This window comes from Ictalurus punctatus, chromosome 18 (genome assembly GCF_001660625.3).
Source record: "Ictalurus punctatus breed USDA103 chromosome 18, Coco_2.0, whole genome shotgun sequence".
NCBI lineage: Eukaryota > Metazoa > Chordata > Actinopteri > Siluriformes > Ictaluridae > Ictalurus > Ictalurus punctatus.
The window spans coordinates 10,948,347-10,971,833 of NC_030433.2; the positions used below are offsets into that span (position 1 = coordinate 10,948,347).

At 38.0% G+C, this 23,487-nt stretch overlaps 1 protein-coding gene across 1 annotated transcript in view; it reads right to left on the minus strand.

The window, feature by feature from the left end:
- taok1b (TAO kinase 1b) overlaps positions 1–23,487 on the minus strand; it is a 37,570-nt gene that overhangs the window by 9,820 nt on the left and 4,263 nt on the right. The window contains exons 2-11 of the mRNA XM_017492701.3: positions 11,611–11,839; positions 9,870–9,941; positions 9,162–9,263; positions 9,016–9,061; positions 4,247–4,343; positions 2,070–2,183; positions 1,898–1,989; positions 1,718–1,811; positions 976–1,057; positions 114–281 (exon numbers count right to left, since the gene is read on the minus strand). Coding sequence (XP_017348190.2) covers positions 114–281; positions 976–1,057; positions 1,718–1,811; positions 1,898–1,989; positions 2,070–2,183; positions 4,247–4,343; positions 9,016–9,061; positions 9,162–9,263; positions 9,870–9,941; positions 11,611–11,742 — 999 coding nt within the window. The 5' untranslated portion in view covers positions 11,743–11,839. The remainder of the gene's footprint in view (positions 1–113; positions 282–975; positions 1,058–1,717; positions 1,812–1,897; positions 1,990–2,069; positions 2,184–4,246; positions 4,344–9,015; positions 9,062–9,161; positions 9,264–9,869; positions 9,942–11,610; positions 11,840–23,487) is intronic.

Genomic DNA, 23,487 nt, shown 5'->3' on the forward strand with positions numbered 1-23,487 from the left:
CATGAGATCCCAAAGTCTAAGCAGCCTTTCATGACACCACAATGCAATGCTTTGTACATGGTTTATTTTGCAATGCTTGTTAGGATATAGAGGTTGGACTGCACGGGCCTAACCTCATCTCCTTCTTGGGCCTCAGTAGCTGGCCCATTGTGGGCCTCCTGAAACAGTATCTTTTTCATCTTGCGGTACTGCAGGTTGTCCAGCTCCCGGACTGCGTCTTTGGTCCGCATGATCAGGTCAATCAGGACAGTCTCTGGTCTCTCTCGCTGAACAAATGCATGCTGTGTGCAAAGCAGGTAAGTTCAAGTCAAGTAGTTTTTTTTTTTTATATTAATTTTATTCCCTATACCCAAGACCGCGGACCATCCTGACCAACTCTATTTCTGGAGATCCTGCAGGTGATCCGATTAATTAAGTAGACTTATTATCTCAATTAAATTTGTTTGTTGGGGTTTGGTCTGAATTTTTTTTTTTTGGAACAATATTGGTGTTCACTGAACACAGCAATACAAGGATAAGCAGATCAATGCAATAAGTGCACACTAAGCATTACAGAAAGATTTGTAAAATATCTGTACACACTTGTACTGCTCTTAAGGCAGTCATGAGTGATTTAATTGGCTATCAATTGGAATGAACCATCTATGACTAATGACGAGCTGATCTAATAAGTATTGTTTTCGGGACGGTAACAATATTATCTGAAATGCTATATCGGTACAGGATCAAATTTTACATGCCCTGGTGAATTTCATGCCAAAAACATGTAGCTGGCTCCTTTACTGATTTCGGTATTATACTGAATTTAAAAAATTGGATTGGTGCATCCCAAGTCATAGATGATTCAATGCAAAAGGCAAATAATTAAATCACGGATGACTAATTTACTCATCATATTAACATAGAATCATGTTTGTGCTTTTAGCAGAACAATATTACAGCAAATTTGTTTCAATTTTGTCTAGTAGTGGTCACCTGTAGCAGGTCCTCTGATTGTGGTCTGTCTTGGGGGATTTTCTGAAGACAAGAGTCAACAAAATTTCTAAAGTAATCCGTCCTAGGAAACAGAAAATAAATGATACATGCTGTAATTGTTTTCATGTTCAAGTTTGTTCAAACAAGTTTGTGCTGTCCATGAACTAGAGGTCAACAGATTGATCGGTTTTGCCAATTAATTGGCACAGATAACCGATTGCTGGAACTTTTCGTTATTGGCAAAAATCCACACCGATAGTTTTTCCCAGTTGCAACCATTGCGGGTGCCGCTGAGAAGGGTCCACTGTCATTATACAGTACGAGAGCAGCCTCTATAGGTGAAATAAAAACTATCACTGACAAATTTTCTGTTATTTTTTAATTTTTTTATTCATTTGGGATGTCTCTATTTTTATTAGCTATTTGGAGTGTTACTTTTTGGTTCATTCTGGATATACACCTTTTATTTTATTTTATTTTTTATTAATGTTAATATATATTAATAATTATTTCATTTAAAAAGTACAGTACATTTTCAAGGTACAGTCAGTACCCTTGTACTGTACAGTATTTTTGTAATAAAGTCGGTTGATTAATCGGCTATCAGCAGGTTCTGTTAGCTATCAGCAGGAACTTAGTTTTCGGTATTGGCAAAGTCCACTATCAGTCGACCTCTACCATGGACTGCTGGTGCATTATAGACGCCAAGAACTACTACTATTCATGTGCACTGGAGACTCACCATTCACTAGACTGCAGTGTTGGGCTCTCATTCTGCGCTATATGGTATAAGGCACTCATTGCATTCATATTGAACAGAGGGGGCTTCCTCTCAGCTGGAAGACATAAAGATGAGATAAAGGATTTCAATCCAAACCTCAGTAACGTACTGAATGTAAAACATAGCTAGGAGCCATCTTACCTAGTTCTATACAGGTGATCCCAAGAGACCAGATATCTACTTTTCCATCGTACTGCCCCTCATCCATAGCCAGAATCACCTCAGGAGCCATCCTGAGGAGGAGGCAGACAAGATGTTAGAAATATTACATTCAAATAGTGACTGTATAATCATACACACATACTGTGCTCACCAATATGGCGTCCCCACAAAGGAATTGGCCGGAGAAGCAATGGAGGCAGAACCGAAGTCTGCCAGTTTGACCTGACCAGGTTCAGTCAGTAGGATGTTCCCAGCTTTGATATCCCTGAGAAGTACAAGACGAGAGTATAAAGAATCATTTTTAGTGGGAGGTCATACAACATGGAAGCAGACAGTTTCATGTGTGTGCAGTAGGGGAGTAACGCAATTCCATTATCGGTGTCTGTATGATTTTAGTGCTCAAAACCTTTGTATCTACATTTGGGTTTAAACAGGAAGTAGGTGTGGGCTAGACTGGAAGGAGTGATGTGAATCACTATGCCCCAGGAAATACCTTGGGGGAAAAAAGCCCAAAATATAGCTGCAAGCAGTAATTAAGGGGCCAAGCAATACAGGGGCTAAATCTTGTTATTTTCAGTCAAATTGTTCAGAAGTTATAAGCAAAATTAGCTATTTTTTATATCTAGTGACCACTAGGTGGTACTGCAACGAAACTGTGCAGGTACCCTCAAGTCATACGTGTGATGACAGGTACCAAGTCTTGTTTCAATAGGCTAATCATTGTGGAGATATAGCCTTACGTCCACTTTGAGATGCTCTTCATTGAATTTGTATTCATGTTATTCGTGAACGGGTTGACTAACCAACTTGAATTCCATAAATTTTTGTCAGCACAGTCTGAAGATGATCTGATTCAATTTTCGTGAAAATCATAGCAACGGGAGGAGTAACCCTAACCCTAGGAAGAGATCGAAAAAGTAGGTTTTTCAGAAAATTCAAAATGGCAGAAAATCTGGTCAGGCGGAAATTGAAACCATGGTATGCAATCGAACCATCTTAAGCCAAGAAATTTTGTTACTAGCCCTTATAGTTCAAAAGATATTAGGATAAACATGAGTGCAATTTTGGACAACTGGTGGCGCTAGTGGGATTGAGTTAGAGACTGCTGGAGTAACAGTCCAGACTGTCCTATATCTGTGTGCCAAATTTCACAACTTTCCAGCAAGCGGTTCTATGAGCTGCCATAGACTCAAGAGCAGAAGAAGATGAAGCAGAATAATAATAAGAAAAACTAACAGATACAATAGGTGCCAGGTACGTTCGGTGCTTGGCCGTAATTATAACAACAAATAGCAAGCTGCAGAATAACATTTATTCAACTCTTGAACTACCTTAGCTACATCACTCGCGTTCATAATTGGTCTCAACCAGACACCCTGTGGTACAGTCAGGCAAGCGTTCTACTAATTTGTGACCAAGTAAACTAACAACAACACTGTTTTTCCTAAATCAGTGAAGTGTCGTTTATCGTTAACAAGAATAGCTACTTAAATCAGTCGGTACAGGGTTTTGTGGAATTTTTTTGTGATTGATGTATTATTACAGAATTACAATGCAACTTGTAGAGTTTTTGTGCTTTTTTTGCGGAAACCTACCTGAATTGCCGAAATTGCAATAGTACGAAATTGTCCTTCACAGTGATGTTTGTTGGTAAAGCAGACCTTTCAGCTGTATTCATGTTTAACGCATGTGAACTGAATAAGGCTTTGGCTGAATGCGCATTCTGATGAAATCACATGATGCATCTTTGTCCAAATCTGTGAAAATCTGCGATAATTTAGAAAAATTGCAAGCTCCTCCGAATATTGTGTAGCTTGCTCGATTTCACGTTAATTTCTGCGATCGCAAAATCCTGGAAGAACAGTTCAATATTAGCAGATTTATTCCAGTTATTTGAACACACTATAAGAATCCACTTCAATGCTCAGACACACAACGCTGATACAGTGCTGCTGCTGGTAAAACTGGGGTCCTTTATGCGCCAGTTAATTAAAATGCCTGTATGATTTTCCATGAAGATTTTCTTTTAATAATGTTGGAGAACAATAATTTAAGAACAAAGAAAAACGCATGTTTTATTTTGAATAAGGTAGTATGAATAAAACTCTTTTTTGTTGCGTCCAGTGGGATTCCAGTCCTGATGCACACCTCTAATCTCAACCAGATGCACCATGAACCTTCCAGGCAAGCTTTCTTAAAAACAAAGAAAGAAAACGAATACTGCACCTACATATTATTTGTTCCTGCATTTCAATACATTTAGAACGCATTCTCTGTCCAATCCAAATAATGCATTCGTGTTCGGTTACATCCATAATGTTCACCTACCTGTGAATCATGTTATGAGAGTGAAGGTAGGCAAGCCCCTGCAAAGCACCATGGGTGATAGCTGCAATCTCAATTTCCTGAAGGGGCTTTTTATGGACTGTAAAACAAAAAAGGAAAAATTAATCAAATAACTGAATAGGAAAACTGAATGATCTGAATGATTACTATTAGTTAGGGCTGTGACGGTGGCTATGATAATCGCACCACCTGCGGTGGTTAATGTTTCTGCTTGAGTGGGCACTACGACAAGTACATAGTACAACGTTTTAAATACAAGTGTAATAATAATAATAATAATAATAATAATAATTATTATTATTATTATTAACAGTTGTGCAATATTAATTTGTATTTATTGCCTACCATATAGCAGGAGATTTTATGTTAATACACAAAATACTTAATCATAATCAAACCCCTTATTTGGTGTTGTCTGTTAGTTTGGTTTGTTTGAGCGTGTCAAAATCCACTCAGGCGAATTCTGCGATTTCACTTCAGGTTCTGCCGCTGCAGTGGATGTTGTTTGGAAATTCAAATGTTACATCAGCGATCTGGGAACATTTTGGATTCGTGCCTAATGGGGGGTGTGTGTGTGTGTGTGTGAATAAATAAGTGTTAGACGGGCAAATATTAGCCTACAAATCTCAGGAGCCATGGCATGTCACCAAGCCACGTTTTTTATTTTATGTAATATTTAGATTTTTAACATATTATTTAGGTTACCGTCCTACTGGTATTTCTTTCAAAATTTTATAGGCTTGTGGTGTACTACAAGTGTAAAGAAATAAAGTATTCGTCAGAGAAACGCGCAAATGTGTTTCACTAGTTCTCCTCTCCCCTTGTGGGTCAATCACAACAGCGTATCCCACAGCTCCCTCAGGCTGTTTCCCCATTACAACAACATGACACTACAAGGCTTTATTGAGTTGTTTCACTGATGGAAGTGCTAAGAAACATGCACGTTTTGTTATGAAACAGATGTCTGAGCCTCATTAAATTTCTTAATATTTAGGTTTTCATTTAATTTAAGCCTATAAAATTATATATATTAGTATTATATTTTATAGTGATATACAACCCCAAATCTCAAACCATTCCATGTTCTATTCATGACAGAACATAGAAAACGTATCAAATGTTTAAACTGAGGAATTGCACCATTTTAAGGACAAAATAAGGTAATTTTGAATTTAATGGTCATTACAACTCTCAAAAAAGTTGGGACGGGGACAACAAAAGGCTGCAAAATAAAGTGTTACTAAAAAGAAACAGCTGGAGGAATATTTTAATTATTAGTTTAATTGGCAACAAGTCAGTAAAATGATTGGGTATAAAAAGAGTATCTTAGAGAGGCAGATTCTATCAGAAGTAAAGATGGGATGGAATCTGTATGGAAGCGTATGTTGCTCTAGAACGTGTATATACACCTTTCAGCATTGATGATGCCTTTCCAGATGTGCAAGCTGCCCATTCCATAGGCACTAATACACCCCATACCATCAGAGATGCAGGCTTTTGAACGAATGCTGATAAAAAGCCGGATGGTCCCTCTCCTCTTTAGTCCCCTTTAGTTTAGAGGACGTGGCGTCCATGGTTTCCAAAACAAATTTCACATTTGACCACAGGACAGTTTTCCACTTTGCCACAGTCCATATTAAATGAGCTTTGGCCCAGAGAAGACAGTGGTGTTTCTGTGTCATGTTCACATATGGCTTTCTTCTTTGCATGTTAGAGATTTAACCAGCATTTGTGGATGGCACAGGCGAACTGTGTTCACAGACAATGAGTTCTGGAGGTGTTTCTGAGCCCATGCAGTGATTTCCATTACAGAATCATTCCTGATTTTAATGCAGTGCCGCCTGAGGTGCCGAAGATCACAGGCATGCAATATTGATTGCATCCTTGTCCCTTGTCCCTGCATCCTTGTCCCTTGCGCACAGAGATTTTTTATGAAATTATGTACTGTAGATGATGAGATATTCATAGTCTGCAATTTTATGTTGAGGAACATTATTATGAAATCGTTCCACAGATTGTAGACGCAGTTTTTCGCAGATTTTTGAACCTCTGCCCATCTTTACTTCTGAGAGACTCTGCCTCTCTAAGATACTCTTTTTATACCCAATCATGTTACTGACCTGTTGCCAATTAACCTCCAGCTGTTTCTTTTAAATAACACTTACTTTCCCAGCCTTTTGTTGCCCCTTCCCAACTTTTAGACCTGATGCAGCCATCAAATTCAAAATTATTATTATTATTTTTTTTTTTACTTAACATGATGCATTTCCTCAGTTTAAACATTTGATGTGTTTTCTATGTTCTATTGTGAATAACAAATGGGTTTATGAGATATGCAAATCATTGCATTCTGTTTTTATTTACAGTTTACACAGCATCCCAACATTTTTGGAATTGGGGTTGTAAAATACCAAACACCACTCACCACATCATTAACCACCACGGTGTAAAAAGTGGCCACTGTCACAGCCCTACCATTAATAGACTAATGCTATGAAACATATTGATATTTATTGTAATGCCTGTGAATAGAGCTCAGGGATATGTTTTTAAAAATCCTCATGGCTTAAAATTTATTTGGTTGGGGCCCTTTGGACAGTCTTCATTGTGCATGGAGGGGAGGTTTTTCTGTAGGAGTTGTTATGCATGAACAAATATATACAGTATGTCACAAAAGTGAGTACACCCCTCACATTTTTGTAAATATTTGATTATATCTTTTCATGTGACAACACTGAAGAAATGACACTTTGCTACAATGTAAAGTAGTGAGTGTACAGCTTGTGTAACAGTGTAAATTTACTGTTCCCTCAAAATAACTCAACACACAGCCATTAATGTCTAAACCGCTGGCAACAAAGGTGAGTACACACCTATGTGAAAATGTCCAAATTGGGTCCAAAGTGTCAATATTTTGTGTGGCCACCATTATTTTGCAGCACTGCCTTAACCCTCTTGGGCATGGAGTTCACCAGAGCTTCACAGATTGCCACTGGAGTCCTCTTCCACTGATGACATCACCGAGCTGGTGGATGCTAGAGACCTTGTGCTCCTCCACCTTCCGTTTGAGGATGCCCCACAGATGCTCAATAGGGTTTAGGTCTGGAGACATGCTTGGCCAGTCCATCACCTTCACCCTCAACTTCTTTAGCAAGGCAGTGGTCGTCTTGGAGGTGTGTTTGGGGTCATTATCATGCTGGAATACTGCATACTGATCATGCTCTGCTTCAGTATGTCACAGTACATGTTGGCATTCATGGTTCCCTCAATGAACTGTAGCTCCCCAGTGCCGGCAGCACTCATGCAGCCCCAGACCATGACACTCCCGCCACCATGCTTGACTGTAGGCAAGACACACTTGTCTTTGTACTCCTCACCTGGTTGCTACCACACACGCCTGACACCATCTGAACCAAATACGTTTATCTTGGTCTCATCAGACCACAGGGTTCCAGTAATCCATCTCCTTAGTCTTCTTGTCTTCAGCAAACTGTTTGCGGGCTTTCTTGTGCATCATCTTTAAAAGAGGCTTCCTTCTGGAACGACAGCCATGCAGACCAATTTGATGCAGTGTGCAGCGTATGGTCTGAGCACTGACAGGCTGACCCCCCCACCCCTTCAACCTCTGCAGCAATGCTGGCAGCACTCATACATCTATTTCCCAAAGACAACCTCTGGATATGACACTGAGCACGTGCACTCAACTTCTTTGGTCGACCATGGCGAGGCCTGTTCTGAGTGGAACCTGTCCTGTTAAACCGCTGTATGGTCATAGCCACCGTGCTGCAGCTCAGTGTCAAGGTCTTGGCAATCTTCTTATAGCCTAGGCCATCTTTATGTAGAGCAACAATTCCTTTTTCAGATCCTCAGAGAGTTCTTTGCCATGAGGTGCCATGTTGAACTTCCAGTGACCAGTATGAGGGAGTGTGAGAGCGATTACACCAAATTTAACACACCTGCTCCCCATTCACACCTGAGACCTTGTAACACTAACAAGTCACATGACACCGGAGAGGGAAAATGGCTAATTGGGCCCAATTTGGACATTTTCACTTAGGGGTGTACTCACTTTTGTTGCCAGCAGTTGAAACATTAATGGCTGTGTGTTGAGTTATTTTGAGGGGACAGCAAATTTACACTGTTATACAAGCTGTACACTCACTACTTTACATTGTAGCAAAGTGTCATTTCTTCAGTGTTGTCACATGAAAAGATATAATCAAATATTTACAAAAATGTGAGGGGTGTACTCACTTTTGTGAGATACTGTACAAATCCTGTGTTAATTTAACTCTTACAAGATTTTGTTGTTCCTACCTGGACTTAAATGAACTGTGTACTTAAAGATATAAAAACACAGCTGCTGTTTCGGTTCCTTTAATGTTCTTCCACTTTAATTTAAAATTTTAGTTAGGTGGAAGTTTTGCTGATGTAACAATTTCTACGCAATTTCTACAGACATTTCTACTGGTCTGCTCCTGGCTATGCTAAGATGTGCTTTTAAAGAGTCTTTTGAACTTAAGATGACCTTAGAAAAGTTTTCCAATATCTCAAAAAAAAGATCTTGATAAGGTTGATTTAACATAAAATCATTCATAGTGCCTTTAACTGAATCAGTGCAAGGAGAATGTCTTTGAAAGATACAAATACGTCAAAACTAGCAAGTTAGACTTTAAATTACGTACGGTGTGGCAGCGGAACTGTTACAAATACATTTTTCACATTTTTTCTGGCCAAACTTAGCAGCTTACCTTCAAGGAGGTCGGAAGCTGAACCCAAACAGTACTCCATTACAAGCTGAAGAAGAGATATAGAAAATAAACATATTTAGAGCTAAAGTCAGATGAACGAGGATGCTTTTGTGCTGAGGAGATAGACAAAGACGAAGTGTTTTTACCCATGCTGTGTGTTCCCGTAGGTGGCATCCTTTATATTCTATGCTGTTCGGGTGCTGTATTCTCTGAAGGAATTTTACTTCTTTAATGATATCCTGCCATTTCTGATATAGAATGGAAAACAGTAAAACCAGTACAGTTAACCATTTCCATTTCATATTAATAAAATCTCCAGGTTAATGTTCATCTTAAAAAAAGAAAGAATGAAAGAAAAAAGAAAAAGCTTGCTACTGATGAATAGCTATACAGGACCTCAGCACTTCACTCAGACATTACACCAAAAACCTGGGAAGACTATCAGCACCAGCCTGACACTGGCCCAGTGTAGGGCTGGATAATATGCAATGATGAGAAATGCAATAAATTAGCATTAAAGTTACAGTGTTAACATATATCTCAGTGCAGCTAAATACAGGAAATGAATTCAGTCCTTGTAATGCAATGCAACAGTCACAGCACCCAACAACTGCGATATCCTCCCTCAGCTGTATTCAGTATTTAAAATCAAAAGACAATACACAGAACTACAAGAAATTTCTAAAAGTGCAGAAAAATGGTCATTCATTCATTAATTTTTAGATTGAATATTTTAATATTTCCAAACGCAGCATAAAGCTTTGCTGCATTGCATAAAATAAAAAGAAAAAAGAAAAATCGGCTTGGCTTAGAGGTCACTGCATAGTTCAGGTGACAATCTCAAATTGATTCACCTCATTGGATTGTTTTCCACTGTAGGACATCTTCTTAATGGCCACCACCTCTGCGGTCCGCACATCACGTGCCTGCAGCCAGATACAGATAAAAAAAATTTTTTTAAATCAGACAACCAGTTATCTTCACATATTCAAATACTAAGCACAATCATATTGTCACTATTATGAAGTACGACCCTCATTGTATGTTTTAAGGTATTGTGCTTTCATAATACGTGTCTGATGGCCATTTAAACGAAAGTGTTATCTGCCCTCTTCCACATACAAACGCCCATGAATAACTAGGATCTAGGGCTGCCCCTGACTAAAGATTTTCTTAGTCAGCTAGCAGTCGTTCATTAAGGTTTATAATATTAACTTAATTACTTAAATATATATGAGGAAAAACGGTTTGAGTTTCAGGGCTGGGAAAGAGTGTTATTTTGTAACATTGTTCTACATTACAGAGAAATACTAAACATATATGTGAATTACACACTTAAACACACACATAAAACGAGCTGCAGCAACACCGGCAGAAATTATGATTATGAATGTCGAAAAAAACAGCAAGGAGACTGCCTCAACATTTTTATAATTTATTAGTAATAGAAAGCAAGTATAAGATCATTAATATAAATAACAACTTACCAATACAATAACTTAAATATAAAAAGATTAGAAACATCTTTTGGTATAAAAACTTTTCCAAAGGGGGAATTAACTAAACAAATGAAAAAATAAATAAACAGAAAACTGCAACACTTAGAAGTATTTGTACAAAAATTAACATTATTCTCTTTTTCAACTAAATTTCTTTTCTCAGTAAGTGGCAGTTTCATGACAAGAGTTTGCTGAGTCAGTGTCGGCTGAGAAGTTGGTGGCGCGGAGTCATTGCTGCAGTATAGTGGATGAGCATAGAGAGAAATGCAAGTTAAGTTAAACATGTCATTATGATTTAACTTCCACACTCCGCACGAACATTTGGATAATGTAATATAATAGCGCACATTTATCCAAGTTAACCTTAATGTTAAAACGAGCGGCCATGTAAAGTGGCTAATGCTAGGCTGTTACTTACATGTTCTAAATGATAAGACATGTTCGATGTCGACGAATGATAGATGAACTTTTGCCTGCAAAATTTGCAGGCAATCTTTTCAGGGACATCCTTTATTCTTTCAAAATTATTCCACACTTTTGATTTTATTCCTGACATAATTATTAGCAGGTGGATCAGCCAGGCCAGCTGTGTTAGCGAAATTTCCGTCACTGACTGTGTGACTTCGCCACTTCCTGTGAACTTTTTTCCCCTGTGACTAATTGGCCAATGAAAATTTAGTCAACCAAGCCAACGATTAGTCCTTAGCTCCTTCAGGTTCCGGCAACGGATTCTGATCAAGATCTCCCGCCGATACAGCGAACATTTTTTTGGTCCCCCCCTTTGGGAACCTTTAGTTGATTTTTGATCAAACATGGTTAAACAAACAAAATGCATACTTTCAAATGCATCAAGTACTTGATTTGTATTCGTATTTTGTATATTCTTAAACTAGTATTGAATGTTCCCCATTTCTTATTATTTTTTTGTCATAGTAAATCTAATATTTTTGCCTTTAAAGTCAATTACTAACCTAGTTTACTTAAGCACAAAATGTAATATAATATAGTGCACTATTCTATGCATCCATAGAGCTCATAAGACCTAAAACCAGTGTAAACATGGTAAAAGGGTGATGTAAGGTTTTGCACCGCTTACAAAATACACAGCTCCGAAGCTGCCATGTCCAATCTCGCGCAAGTCAGTGAAGAGCTTCTCAGGATCTTCCTTAAAGAACAGCTCTGCGAGCTCTGGGTCCTTGAGGTTCCCTGCCCTGCTGGTGGAGGGCATGCTGCGGTCGCAGGGGACTATCTGGCCGTGCGACTGCGACACGCAAGCCCCCGATGATGACTCATCTGTCAGAGAGTGGCAGCGTGTGCATAAGGACCTGTAGTGCGCGCACGCGCACACACACACACACACACACACACACATTATTATTATTATTATTAAACACAGGGACTCAATCACTGACAATAAAATGTGGCTTAATCAAGTGTTTTTCCTCAAGGGCACAATCCTACACTGGTACAACAGTCTCACAAAGGGTGTGAGCTAAAATTAACAACCTTTATGGAGCTTTAGGTGTTAAGTGAGTGATCAAAGATGAACACACAAACATAGACATTCAAATTTATCTGTAACATGCAATGTCTGACCTTTAACATTGAAAAACATCATTTATACCCATGCACCACAATAGGTAACATTTTTCATCAGACAGGGCATTTTCAGTTCCTATTTCTTACAAATGATAAAAATAAAAATACTATAAGTATGTCCATACTCCATTTTTTTAGCTCTTAAACTCTAAGCTCTTAAAGAAAAAAATATTGATAGTCAGTAAAAAAAAAATCCAAAAACTTCACATTAAAGCGCAAATTAATTTTTTAAAATCCAGTATCTACACTACACGTTGCCACACCTTTCTTCCTTCCATGAAACTTACTGATATTTTACTTTAAAAAGCACCTAGTCGCTCATATTCACTGAAAACGAGATGACACACCTTTTTGATCAATTTCAAAGCCAAAATCATTATTCCAAATGTAATGCATTTCATTTACAAATTGACCATCATACTGAAATGCTTTTGATCATGTGTTGCAAAAGCCAGCAGTTCTTGTAAAGGTTGCCTTGGCAACCAAAGACTTTATAGACGTCAAATACCCATCGCTGCAGAGCCAAAAGTCCATGGGATGGAGGGTGGAGACAGATCTGATAAAGCTCTTTCTACCTGGGCGGAGTAGAGCCAGAAATCCAGGCAGGTTTGAGGTGTTGAGAGAACTTGCTGTGTTTCAGGCTGGATAAGGCCCTGTTTACACTAATGGGTTTTCGTTTTAAAACAGCGTTTCAGCATTTAAAATGATCCTTGTCCACACTGGCGTTTCCGCTGTGTTTCAGAAAGGATCTCCGTCCACACTACACAACCGAAAACACATGTCACATGACCATTCATGCACACTGGTCATGCGCATACAAGTGTAAACAGGAATTTGGTTGCTAGTCACCAGCAGGCACAGCAAACCAGCGTTCCATGTAGGGCTTACACCGCTTGAAGTGATATTTGTTGCTGATTGCTCTAATCATAGCTTGCCTCTTGCGCATGTAGGCAGCTGCAGTATTTAACTGAATTTAAATGAATAAACAGAATTGAACTGCACAATGGCTGCTAAGAATGATGACCAAGCCAGCAAAGCTTGCGGTTCAGTCTCCGTGTTGTTGTGTATATGATTAAGGTAGCATAATAGTCATATGGTAGGGGATTGACGAATCGGGGAAGGATACACAATAATCCAGACGAGCCAATCAGGGAATGAATGTGGGCAGCCATGCCTTCGTTTTCAAAAGTCTTCATTTTGGTCTGTTTTCACTGAAAAGTGAGCCCAGAGTTCTCAAACTAAAACGGGGTCTTCGGCACTTTCCGAAAGTCTCCGTCTTTGAGGGTCGAAAACACCGGAGTAATGTAGACGACAGGCGTAACTGGACCAAAAACTATGCGTTTTAAAACGAAAACGCACCAGTTTAAACAGGGTCTAAGTGTGTTGTTTTGTGTTGTACATCATTGTATTGTTTAAAGGTTTAGGGTTAGAAGTATAGGAGGAGTTCAATCAGATCCAGCTCCACCCCATGGACATCTGGTTCTGCAGTGAAGATTGTCTTTCTCTCACAGTTAAAAAAAAATATCTGTACAGGATATAAGTGTCCATTTAGCATTATGAAAGTGTGGAAGATTTTATTCATTTGAACTGAAGTATTTTTGTAAAGTATATAACTGACTAAAGTACAATCTCTGCAGGATAATCTTCAAGAGGGCAGTAATTTGTGGAAGAGTGGACATACCATGATCCCTATAATCCTCTAAACCTTGCATAATGACCACAGGCTAGTCCAGCTGATGTGGGCCGTATAAGTACAATGGCCAGGTCTCGTGCGGTGTTCAGCACAGCAGACATCCTTTAACCTTCTATTGCATTAATTATTACATTTACTTAAAACACATTTCTGGATTTTTATTATTTGAATTAGTTAGTAATGAGTAATAATTATTATTTTTTAAATATTTTTTAAAAATTGAAACAAAAAAAGTGGGGGTAGTTGGTCAATTGTGGCTGTATGGCAACAATGTGCAATGGTGGAAAGTATCACACATATACATACATACATATATATATACATACATACATACATACATACATACACATATATATATATATATATATATATATATACATACACACATATATATATATATATATATATATATATATATATATATATATATATATATATATATATATATTCTATTTTTTTGGAAATACATTGGAAAATAGTATTTTTGTATTACTACCTATTTAAAAAAGTGGAGATAAAATTGTTTCCATATGACAACACCAGGCAATAGAGTTAATTACTCTGATACTGTGTTTCCTGTGTCATCGGAAAAAAAGTGTGTATGAAAAAATAATATGAAATTCCCAAATTAAGTCATTTTTGCTGGCTAAACAAAATCTATTAAAATGTGAAGAACCATGGTAGTGAGTTGGCAGTCTATGCGACTGAGTCGGTTTACAATTCCAACAGCCATATGACGCAGAACTGCCGTCTGTTCCCGTTCGTCATGCGGCTTTAAATGCTCGGCTAATGCTGATGGGATGGTCCTCCTTGCACAAAGCGGGACAAACTCAGCAGTTCTCTGGTCTCTGATCCGACATACCTACAAGTCAACTCAATCATCTCATTCAGTTCATGTAACACTTTATACTCTCCATTATACCCTCCATGTGCAAATAAGAGAAAGACAGAGTAAAGAGGACCCTGGAATTATCTGCATTTGAGTGTGTGTGGGGGCGGGGGGGAACAATCCCAAGCCTTCATCTGCTCTATTAAACCCAGGAACACAATCAAGAGTGCATAAAGAACTTCACTGGCATAAGTCAATTAGGAAAATTCACAGTTGTGGATTTTTATAGTCGACACCTCGTTTACTTAAAGAACACAAAAAACAAACTGACAGATTTCAACAAAATGGTTCCTCACTTAGAAGTCAAGAGCAGTTATTGCAGTTATGTATTGCAAAGTGGTGTGGCAGTGTGATGACATTTAAGTGAAACAGACTTTAATGGTCAATGTTAGTCTCATACGGGGAAAAGTTTTATGAAAGCAGTTCAGTTTTTTTTTTTACGATGGTACTGTAGTACAAGAATGTACTAACACTTGCTTACTCCGAGACGCATGAACCTAACCGACCACATTTTTTCTAACTGCTAAGCATGCTGCGTCACAGGACAGCATAAGAACTACATACATACTATATACATACTATACATGTAGCCCAAGAATAGCTTGTGTCGCTGTGACTGACAGATGAGTGGTAGCATGCCATCCCTCCAACCCAGAGAGCACAGCCAGTTTTGGCACCCAACCATGTTGGCTGATTACCGTCTACTTTTGGAATACGTACATTTATGTTACACGTTGTGCATTTGTGTTTTCTGGTTGTGTTTTGTCTCGCTCAGTCATTACTTCACACTCCCTGCTGCATGTAATAAACAAACAAACAAAACAAACAAAAAAAAACAACCAGCAAAGAAATTTGGCTTGTGAGCTAGCCAAATAATATTTCTTCCTACAATAGGTCATGCACATTCTCATATCAGTCCGTATAGGATTTTTAATGCTTGCTTTGCTGTGGCTTTTTTCAAAACTTGTGATACAATGAGTTTTTTGTGCTTTTCTTTGTGGAAAACTACTTTAATTGGTGAACTCGCAATTGCGCAAAACTGTTTTGCACAGTCTTTCACAGTAATGTTTGTTGGTAAATGAGACCTTTTAGCTGTACCCATGTTCGAGGCACATTAATCAAAGAGGGCTATGACACGTCTTGGCCCAAATCTGCAGTAATTTAGAAAAATTGCAAGCTCCTTTGAATATTGCGGAGTTTGCTTGATTTTGCGTTAATTTCTGAAACCACAAAATTGCGAAATCCTGGAGGGACGGTATTAGAGCTGCAACAACTAATTGATAAAATCCATAATAACCGATTATGAAAATTGTTGTCAGCAAATCTCATTATCGTTTAGTTGGTCTGCACGCAGCACGGGGTGTGTTTATGTTACTTCTGTTCCAAAAACACGCTTCAGAGAGTAAATACTAAAGTTGTGTCCCAAATGACGGACTATACACTTACACTATGCACTGTGTAATCTACCGTCTAGTGTATGAATTTTAGAAAGGTAATATCGTCTCAAAAGGAACACTGGCGGGTTTTTTACTAATCGGAAGTATAAGCCGCTTCCTACTCGACGGCGCATGACATCATACGCACGATAGCATTAGCAGACACCCAGAGTCACCGACAATGACTTTCTTCAGTTTACTGTTTGTCAGCGTTACCTTTGATTCCCAACATGACCTCAGTCACCATCGGACGGAGGCGAAATCGTAACTTGACTGAAGAAAAAAAGTCCTCTAAGGCAGGGGAGCATATTATATTAAACACAGTGCTGTGTTCTGCCAGTATCAAACAGTGCTGCATGAGCACAAAGTTATGTTTATATCCAAAATGCTCCACTGTGTGCAAGGGGCAGGGGAAACTGGTGCAAGTTGCTTAAAAGGTTTAGTTTAATTTAAGTTTATTGTCATTATTCGCTGTATTTGCACATATGCAGTGAAAGTGAGTTCTTAAAATTAATTTAGAACTGTAGTTTAATTCAGTACTTTTTGTGCATCCATAAAAAATAATGCATAAATACTATTTATACATACATACATACATACATACACACACACACATACATACATATATATATATATATATACACACACACACACACACATACACATACATACACACACATATATATATATATATATATATATATATATATATATATATATATATATATATATATATATATATATATTAGTATTTACGCATTACTTTTTATTATTTACAACTATACACACACTAGGGATATCACGATACCAAAAATCTAGTAGTCGGTACTAGGGATGTCACGAGAACCAATACTTCGGTACCAACATTCTTAAAACGTGACGGTACTTGTTTTTTTGCAGTACCGTTAGCACCGTTTGTAACGAAAGTGCCTAGGTTGCAATTCTTCCAGACCTGAAGGGGGCAGCAAATATGCGCAAGTGTTTTAGTCGGTCCACAAGTGGTGAAGAAGAAGAACGCCTACAAGCACAGGGGAAAACTACAGAAATTTAGCTTAGCTTAACAAGTATAGCTCCGCCCCGACTCGCTGAGAGGAAAAGAGAGGAAAGCTAGTATCGGTTTCCGGTGTGCAACCCATGCTATCGTTCATTTCAAACAAAGCGAGGAAACACCTGGAATTTGGCGAAGCACCTGAAAGACGGACCCTATATTATTTTAGTTCGAGGCAGCTGGCATTGTAGCTGTGAAACCAGCTAACGTTATGTTCCATGTAATGTTTACGCTAGACAGTTATTTGTTAAAGATGCTAACACACTGCGATGTTATAAACTACCGCCTAATGGGCCACCATGCATCGCCATTCAAACAGTGTCCTGTCAGCAAAATGTAGCCTAATGTCACTAATAATTATTCAAATGTTAATGCTTTTAATAAATCTTTTTGGCCTGCCACCATATCAGTGAATTTAAACTAAGGCTAAAAATATATATATTTATACTATATATGTTTTGGGACTGTATGAATAATCCTGCTACACTTAAACAATAGTAGCCAACAAGAAATTCACTTGAGCGGCAAATACAGACACGCAACACATCACAGGAAATGCCCTTCTTATGAGAAATCTCATCAGCTTTGATACTGGCAACAATAAGTTACAGTTCTTGTGTGTGAATAAGAAAATGTCCATACTGTAAGAAGGTGCCAAATCTCACGTTCTCACCAAAAATAAACACAAGTGCTGTCCACCATGTGACATCATGCATACAGAAACAAGAAAGAAAGAGAAAAATGTGGAGGAAGCACTGGTTAGGAAGACACAGGCAGTGAGGATCGTCTGTTCTGCAAACACAACTGGAGGTACAGTGCAAAACAGTAACTATTTTTATACTGTGTCATGCTTGTTTTTATTTTTGCTTTTCCTAACAACCATTTTGCTATGACCTGCCAAGTAATTTCTTATAGAGGCAATATTATTGCACTTATATTTTGCCTGCTTACCCCTACACTAACAGATTCAGGGATGTGCTGCGTGTGACACAGATAAATTACATTAAAAAAAAATGTCAGTTCATACTATAATTTCATTCCAATGTTAATGCATCCTTGTACTTAACAACAGGGTGCGTGAAAAGTCAGGAAGCAATGAGAGTAAAACTACATATTTTTGTATTTATTATCTGCAACATATGCAACAAATCTTTATTTTTTATATTTATAGTCATAGTTTACATAGCTTTATAGTTATTTTTTGTATGCTTCTCATTTTCATAACTTTGTCTTATTTATCTTATTAATATTACTTTATTTCTTGTATTTTACTGTAAACCAAGACAAATTCCTTGCACATGTAAACCTGACAGTAAAGGTGATTCTGATTCTTATACAATAAACTAAATTTTATTAGCTCAACAAAATAAGCTTAGCTCCTCGAAAAGTAGCGTTTATTAAAGTGACATCGATTATAACACTTATTGCCATGACTATACTGTGCAATTACTTCCCTTTTATACCCACGTAGAGTAGGCATGAGAAGGAATGGCTTGTCTGAAAAACTGTTAATGTGAAAGCTGTCATGCAGACCGTGAAGCGCATGATTGTACCGAACCAGAGACTACCTGTAGGAGGTGGTCTGAGTTCAGTTGCACTGGAACAATGCTGGGATTCCCATGAATGTGAACGCAACTTGTACTCGGGTCTGTACACGTTCAGGAAGTAAAGTTACCTGAGCATGTGTTTTAGCCGATGATGACTACATTAGTTTCCACAACACATGTGTACCATGAGTGACAGGAGAACGTAATAGGACCTAGAAATGGGCCACTGTTGCGTATAATATCTGCTGCGCATTAAGGCTGGGTGATGACAAAAACATATCACAATACTTGGGGACATCTCTACGATACACGATGCATATCAAGACATATAATTTAGCTTACAAACTGTCTGCAAAACAGTAGTAAAATAAACAAAAATATGTTAAACTGAGTTTGATGATACTTTTCTTAAATACTTACAAATACCAAGAAGTTTTTCAAAAATATTACATCAAATCAACGGCATTCATTCAGTACCATTTAATTTGTAATTATTAAAAATGTAAGAATTTTTATTTTTTTTTAAAAATAGATCATACCAACAATATCTCAGAAATCATTTATGACGATTTCGATATTATATCGATATATAGCCCAGTCCTAGTGTGCATAATAGTGCCAGATATTATCTGTGGTGATGCAAGAGGAGTTCAACAGAATCAAGCGAGTCTGAAACCAGACCAACGCTGCAGGGGAGCGCTGGGAACGATCACACTTGGATTTGGACCGCAGCAAATGTGCCCAGTGTGAAAACCACATAAGAGTCAGTATCAAAGCTATGGAGTCGATTCCACACACACAGAAAATGTTTAACCTCGCATACACACATGGCAAGCTAAATATGTTTGGGGATATTTATATTGAATTTTTGTTTTGGTGGAGTTGAATAAATCACGGCCTGGACTGCAGGTATGAAGAAAAAATGTACAGAATACCGTCACCATGTCTCATTTGGTGTAACATGAGAACTTTGAAAACATTCTCATGCTGTGACAGATTATCAGAAAAATGTCAGTAATGTTGTATTGTACTCAGTGACATGTAATTTAATTAAAAGGTACAAAAGTTGATTTTATTTCTTATTTGTACAAATAACCTGGAAGATATTTAGAACATGACAAAAAGTATTGCTTGAAGCTGTGACATCAGCACAAGTGTATGAAGTGGCTGAGAAAACACTTTTGGAAAATACTTTTGGGCTTCTGGTCCGGAATGCTGGTTATTTTGTTTGGATGGGCCTCCTGTCAATCATTTTGTAGACACTGAGATTTGTGAACATTTTGAATCATTCAAACGTCAAACCCAGCTACATAGGCTAAGTGCTAAGGATCTAATCTTAATTTTAAAAAATGTGACTAATCATATCTAACACACCTTTAAGCCTAGTTAAGAGTCTGGTAGTAATATTAGTGTGAATTCTTTTTAAATAAATACTTTTGGGTTTTTTTTTTTGTTTTTTTTTTTAAAGATAACCCAATTAATTGGTTAATTGATATATTAATCAACCAAATATAATCAACCCTAAATGTAATACAATGCTTATAAAGTGCATATCCAAGAGAATAACTGGACTGTTTATCATTTTTCAAACAACATTGTGGAGAGAGGACATGGGGAAAAAACAAAAGACAATGCCTTATGTATTGAGATCTGTGGATTGTCTACAATTCGACCAGCAAAGGTTTCTAGAACGTAGAAATTACAGTCAGAGCTTTAAAAATACATAAATAACACATTATGCGAATTCAAAAGGCGTCGACATAAGGCAGTGTGTGTAGCTTAATTGCTCGGCATTCTTTTACAACTCGAGGCGGCATCTCAGTAATCTGTGGTATTCGTTCCAATCATACCCATAACCTACAGTGTGTACACATTCACACACCTAGAACTTTCTTTTAACTTTCTGTACGCATCATGAATCAATCCATTAATCTGTCCTTCCGGGTCTTTTTGCCGTCACACTACAGCCTTCAAAAGGATAATTTTGAAAAAAAAAAAAAGTGAAACAATAACAAGCTGAAGTAACAGAAAGGCAAATAATTTGCATTCTTACTACTACGATGAACAGATTGCAAGCATTATGACCTTGAAAGCTCAATCACAATTTAATTATGAATTCTTTTGGCCTCTTGGATTTTTCATCGATTCTTTTGGCAACGCCTCTCTGAAGAGATTTCACCATGATCACAGCGACTAAATATCAGGCTATATATTATATTAAACAGTAGTTCGGTTTTTCCATGTTGATTCAAGTCCCAAATAGTGTGCTTGTAAGATTTTGTTAAAAATATGCTAACAATCCTGTAAGAGCAATTTACAGCAACATCAGCAACATCAAACATCATCACACCTCACAGGCACTGAAGTCCAATTACAGAGTGACAGGTAGGAGCCTCAGCCAATCAGGCGAGAGAGAGAGAGATTAAAATATTCATTCTTAGCTGTGATTTGATTGTGTGTTTAATTATTTCCTTCTGAGACAGGAAGTCACAATGGCGTCGCATTGAACTGCCTGAACAGCCAATAGCCTTGGAGATATGCTACACCGCCACCAAATCTAAACAAACCTGAAGGTAGCGCAGTGAGCTAGCTAAATATGGAGAACAACGAAAGTTTAAGAACAGAGAAACCCAGACGGTGTATAAACACAGAATCGCATTCTCGTTCACTCTGAAGAAGTGTCATATTCCATCTTTAATGTGCTACAAGTTGGTAAAACACATCCGAGAAGTGCCAGGTATATAACCACAACCTCATACAAATTCCTCTTCCCCCACGTCAGCCAAGACATCGTTGACCCATGTTTGCTTCTAACAAGCTACTACTGCCGCTAAAGAGCTTTTACTCTAGAGCAAAACACATACGGTTATAAAAAGAGTTTATTTGGACAATCATTAAGTTTTGACTAGGTCAGGGTAACAAGGGTTGTGTTTTTTGTTTTGTTTGTTGTTTGTTGTTTTTTTTACACCAAATTGGGCTAGTTTTGGAACAAGGTCGTGGGTGGGGAAAACAAGTCTGCAAGTCTGTGTTTATTTGGCTAGTTTAAAAATAGTCCACAGCCACCAAGCCCAATAATCAGAATTTAGTTTCATCAGTCTGTACAGAATTTCACTGAGTTTTTCTGTGATTGTTGTGCCCCAAAATGCTCGATTTTCCATTGGGGTTTTTTTTCACAATTTCTTGTTTGTTTGGTGGGAAAACTGCTTGAATTGGCGAAATCGCAATTGCATGAAATTTTTTGCACGATCTTTCGCAGTGATGTTTGCTGGTAAACCTTTTAACTGTACTCATGTTCGATGCACATGAATCAAAGAGGGCTTTGGCTGAACACACATCGTGATGATGTCACATGACGCGTCTTGGCCCAAATCTGCAGAAAATCTGCTGTAATTTTGAAAAACTGCAAGCTCCTCCAAATACTGCAGAGTTTCCTTGATTTTGTGTTCATTTCTGCAATCACGAAAATCCTGGAGGGACTGTTTAATCAATTTCCAGGAACATATGCTACAGAAACCAAAGGTAAAGAGGAAGTGCAAACAGAGTATCTACAGAATATGTCGCTTTTCCACCACAGGTACTAGGAACTTTTGGAGGTACTCTGTGCGTTTCCACCACAGGGACCAGGGTCTAAATTAAGTTCCAGATAAAATACTTAGCCCTCACAAAGTCCCTACTCGGGAGGTAGTACTTTTTCAAAAGCCTGGAACTTTGGGGGTGGGAACTGGGCACTGAACATACTGATTGTTTGAGTGCACGCAGCCTTTTTTTTTCCAACCAAAATTTTATTAATTCGGTGACCGGGAATCGAACCTGGCTGCAACAGTGAGAGCGCCAAATCCTAACCACTAGACCACCAGTTTAGCTGCACCAAACTCTTTTATTACTGTTCAAAGTTTTGTGTTCCACTCAGAGCCTGCTATGTGTTTTTATGAGCTGAGCAAACATTTTACATTATTACATCATTAAAATCAGCTTACTTTGTCTATAATCAGTTTGATTGTAGCATACTTCGAGGCTTCATATCCTCACCAAGGACTTGTAGTCAGTGACCCTCTCCCAGATATACAATGCTTACCAAATCCCACAAAAAATCCAGAATGCTTCTCATACACTTTGTGATTACTGATTTACTGCGTTTTAAAATTATTGCTGGAAATCTTTTCACCCCAAACTAAAATAAGCCCCAGTGTCTCTTCTCTACTCCAGTGACCCTTCGACCACTCTGACACTATTTTGTGAATGAAGCGTGAGCTTATGACCACATGACACGAAAACATCTGGGTTATCATTAATTCTCTAATGGTTAAGTGGGTTTTATTTTATTTATTTATTTATTTACACTCTTTCTTGAGCCCACCCCCCCCTTCCAAATATGTTCATAAAACTTCGCCCCCAGGATGTCATGTGGTCTGTCAAGTTCCATAGGTGCATCCCAAATCGCACACTTAAGCACTATTTTATGCCATTTTGTAGTATAAATAGTGTTAGTAATGTGTTCTCACTGAAAATTCCAAGAAGTGCACTTCAGGTACCCAGATGATGCACTTATTCAACCGAAAAAAAGAAGTGTGGAATATTGGACGCTTCATGCACTCAACTGTCGTAGCTTTGTTCACACAGCGGAAGAAGAGAGGGGCTACCAGACGCCCCTTTCGCCCCGACACTAGCGTTCATTCCGCCGGCGGAATGGAAAACGACTTATCGGACATTCTCAATTAGTATAAACAAATGAATTATTGTATCATCGCAGTTCTGGTACAA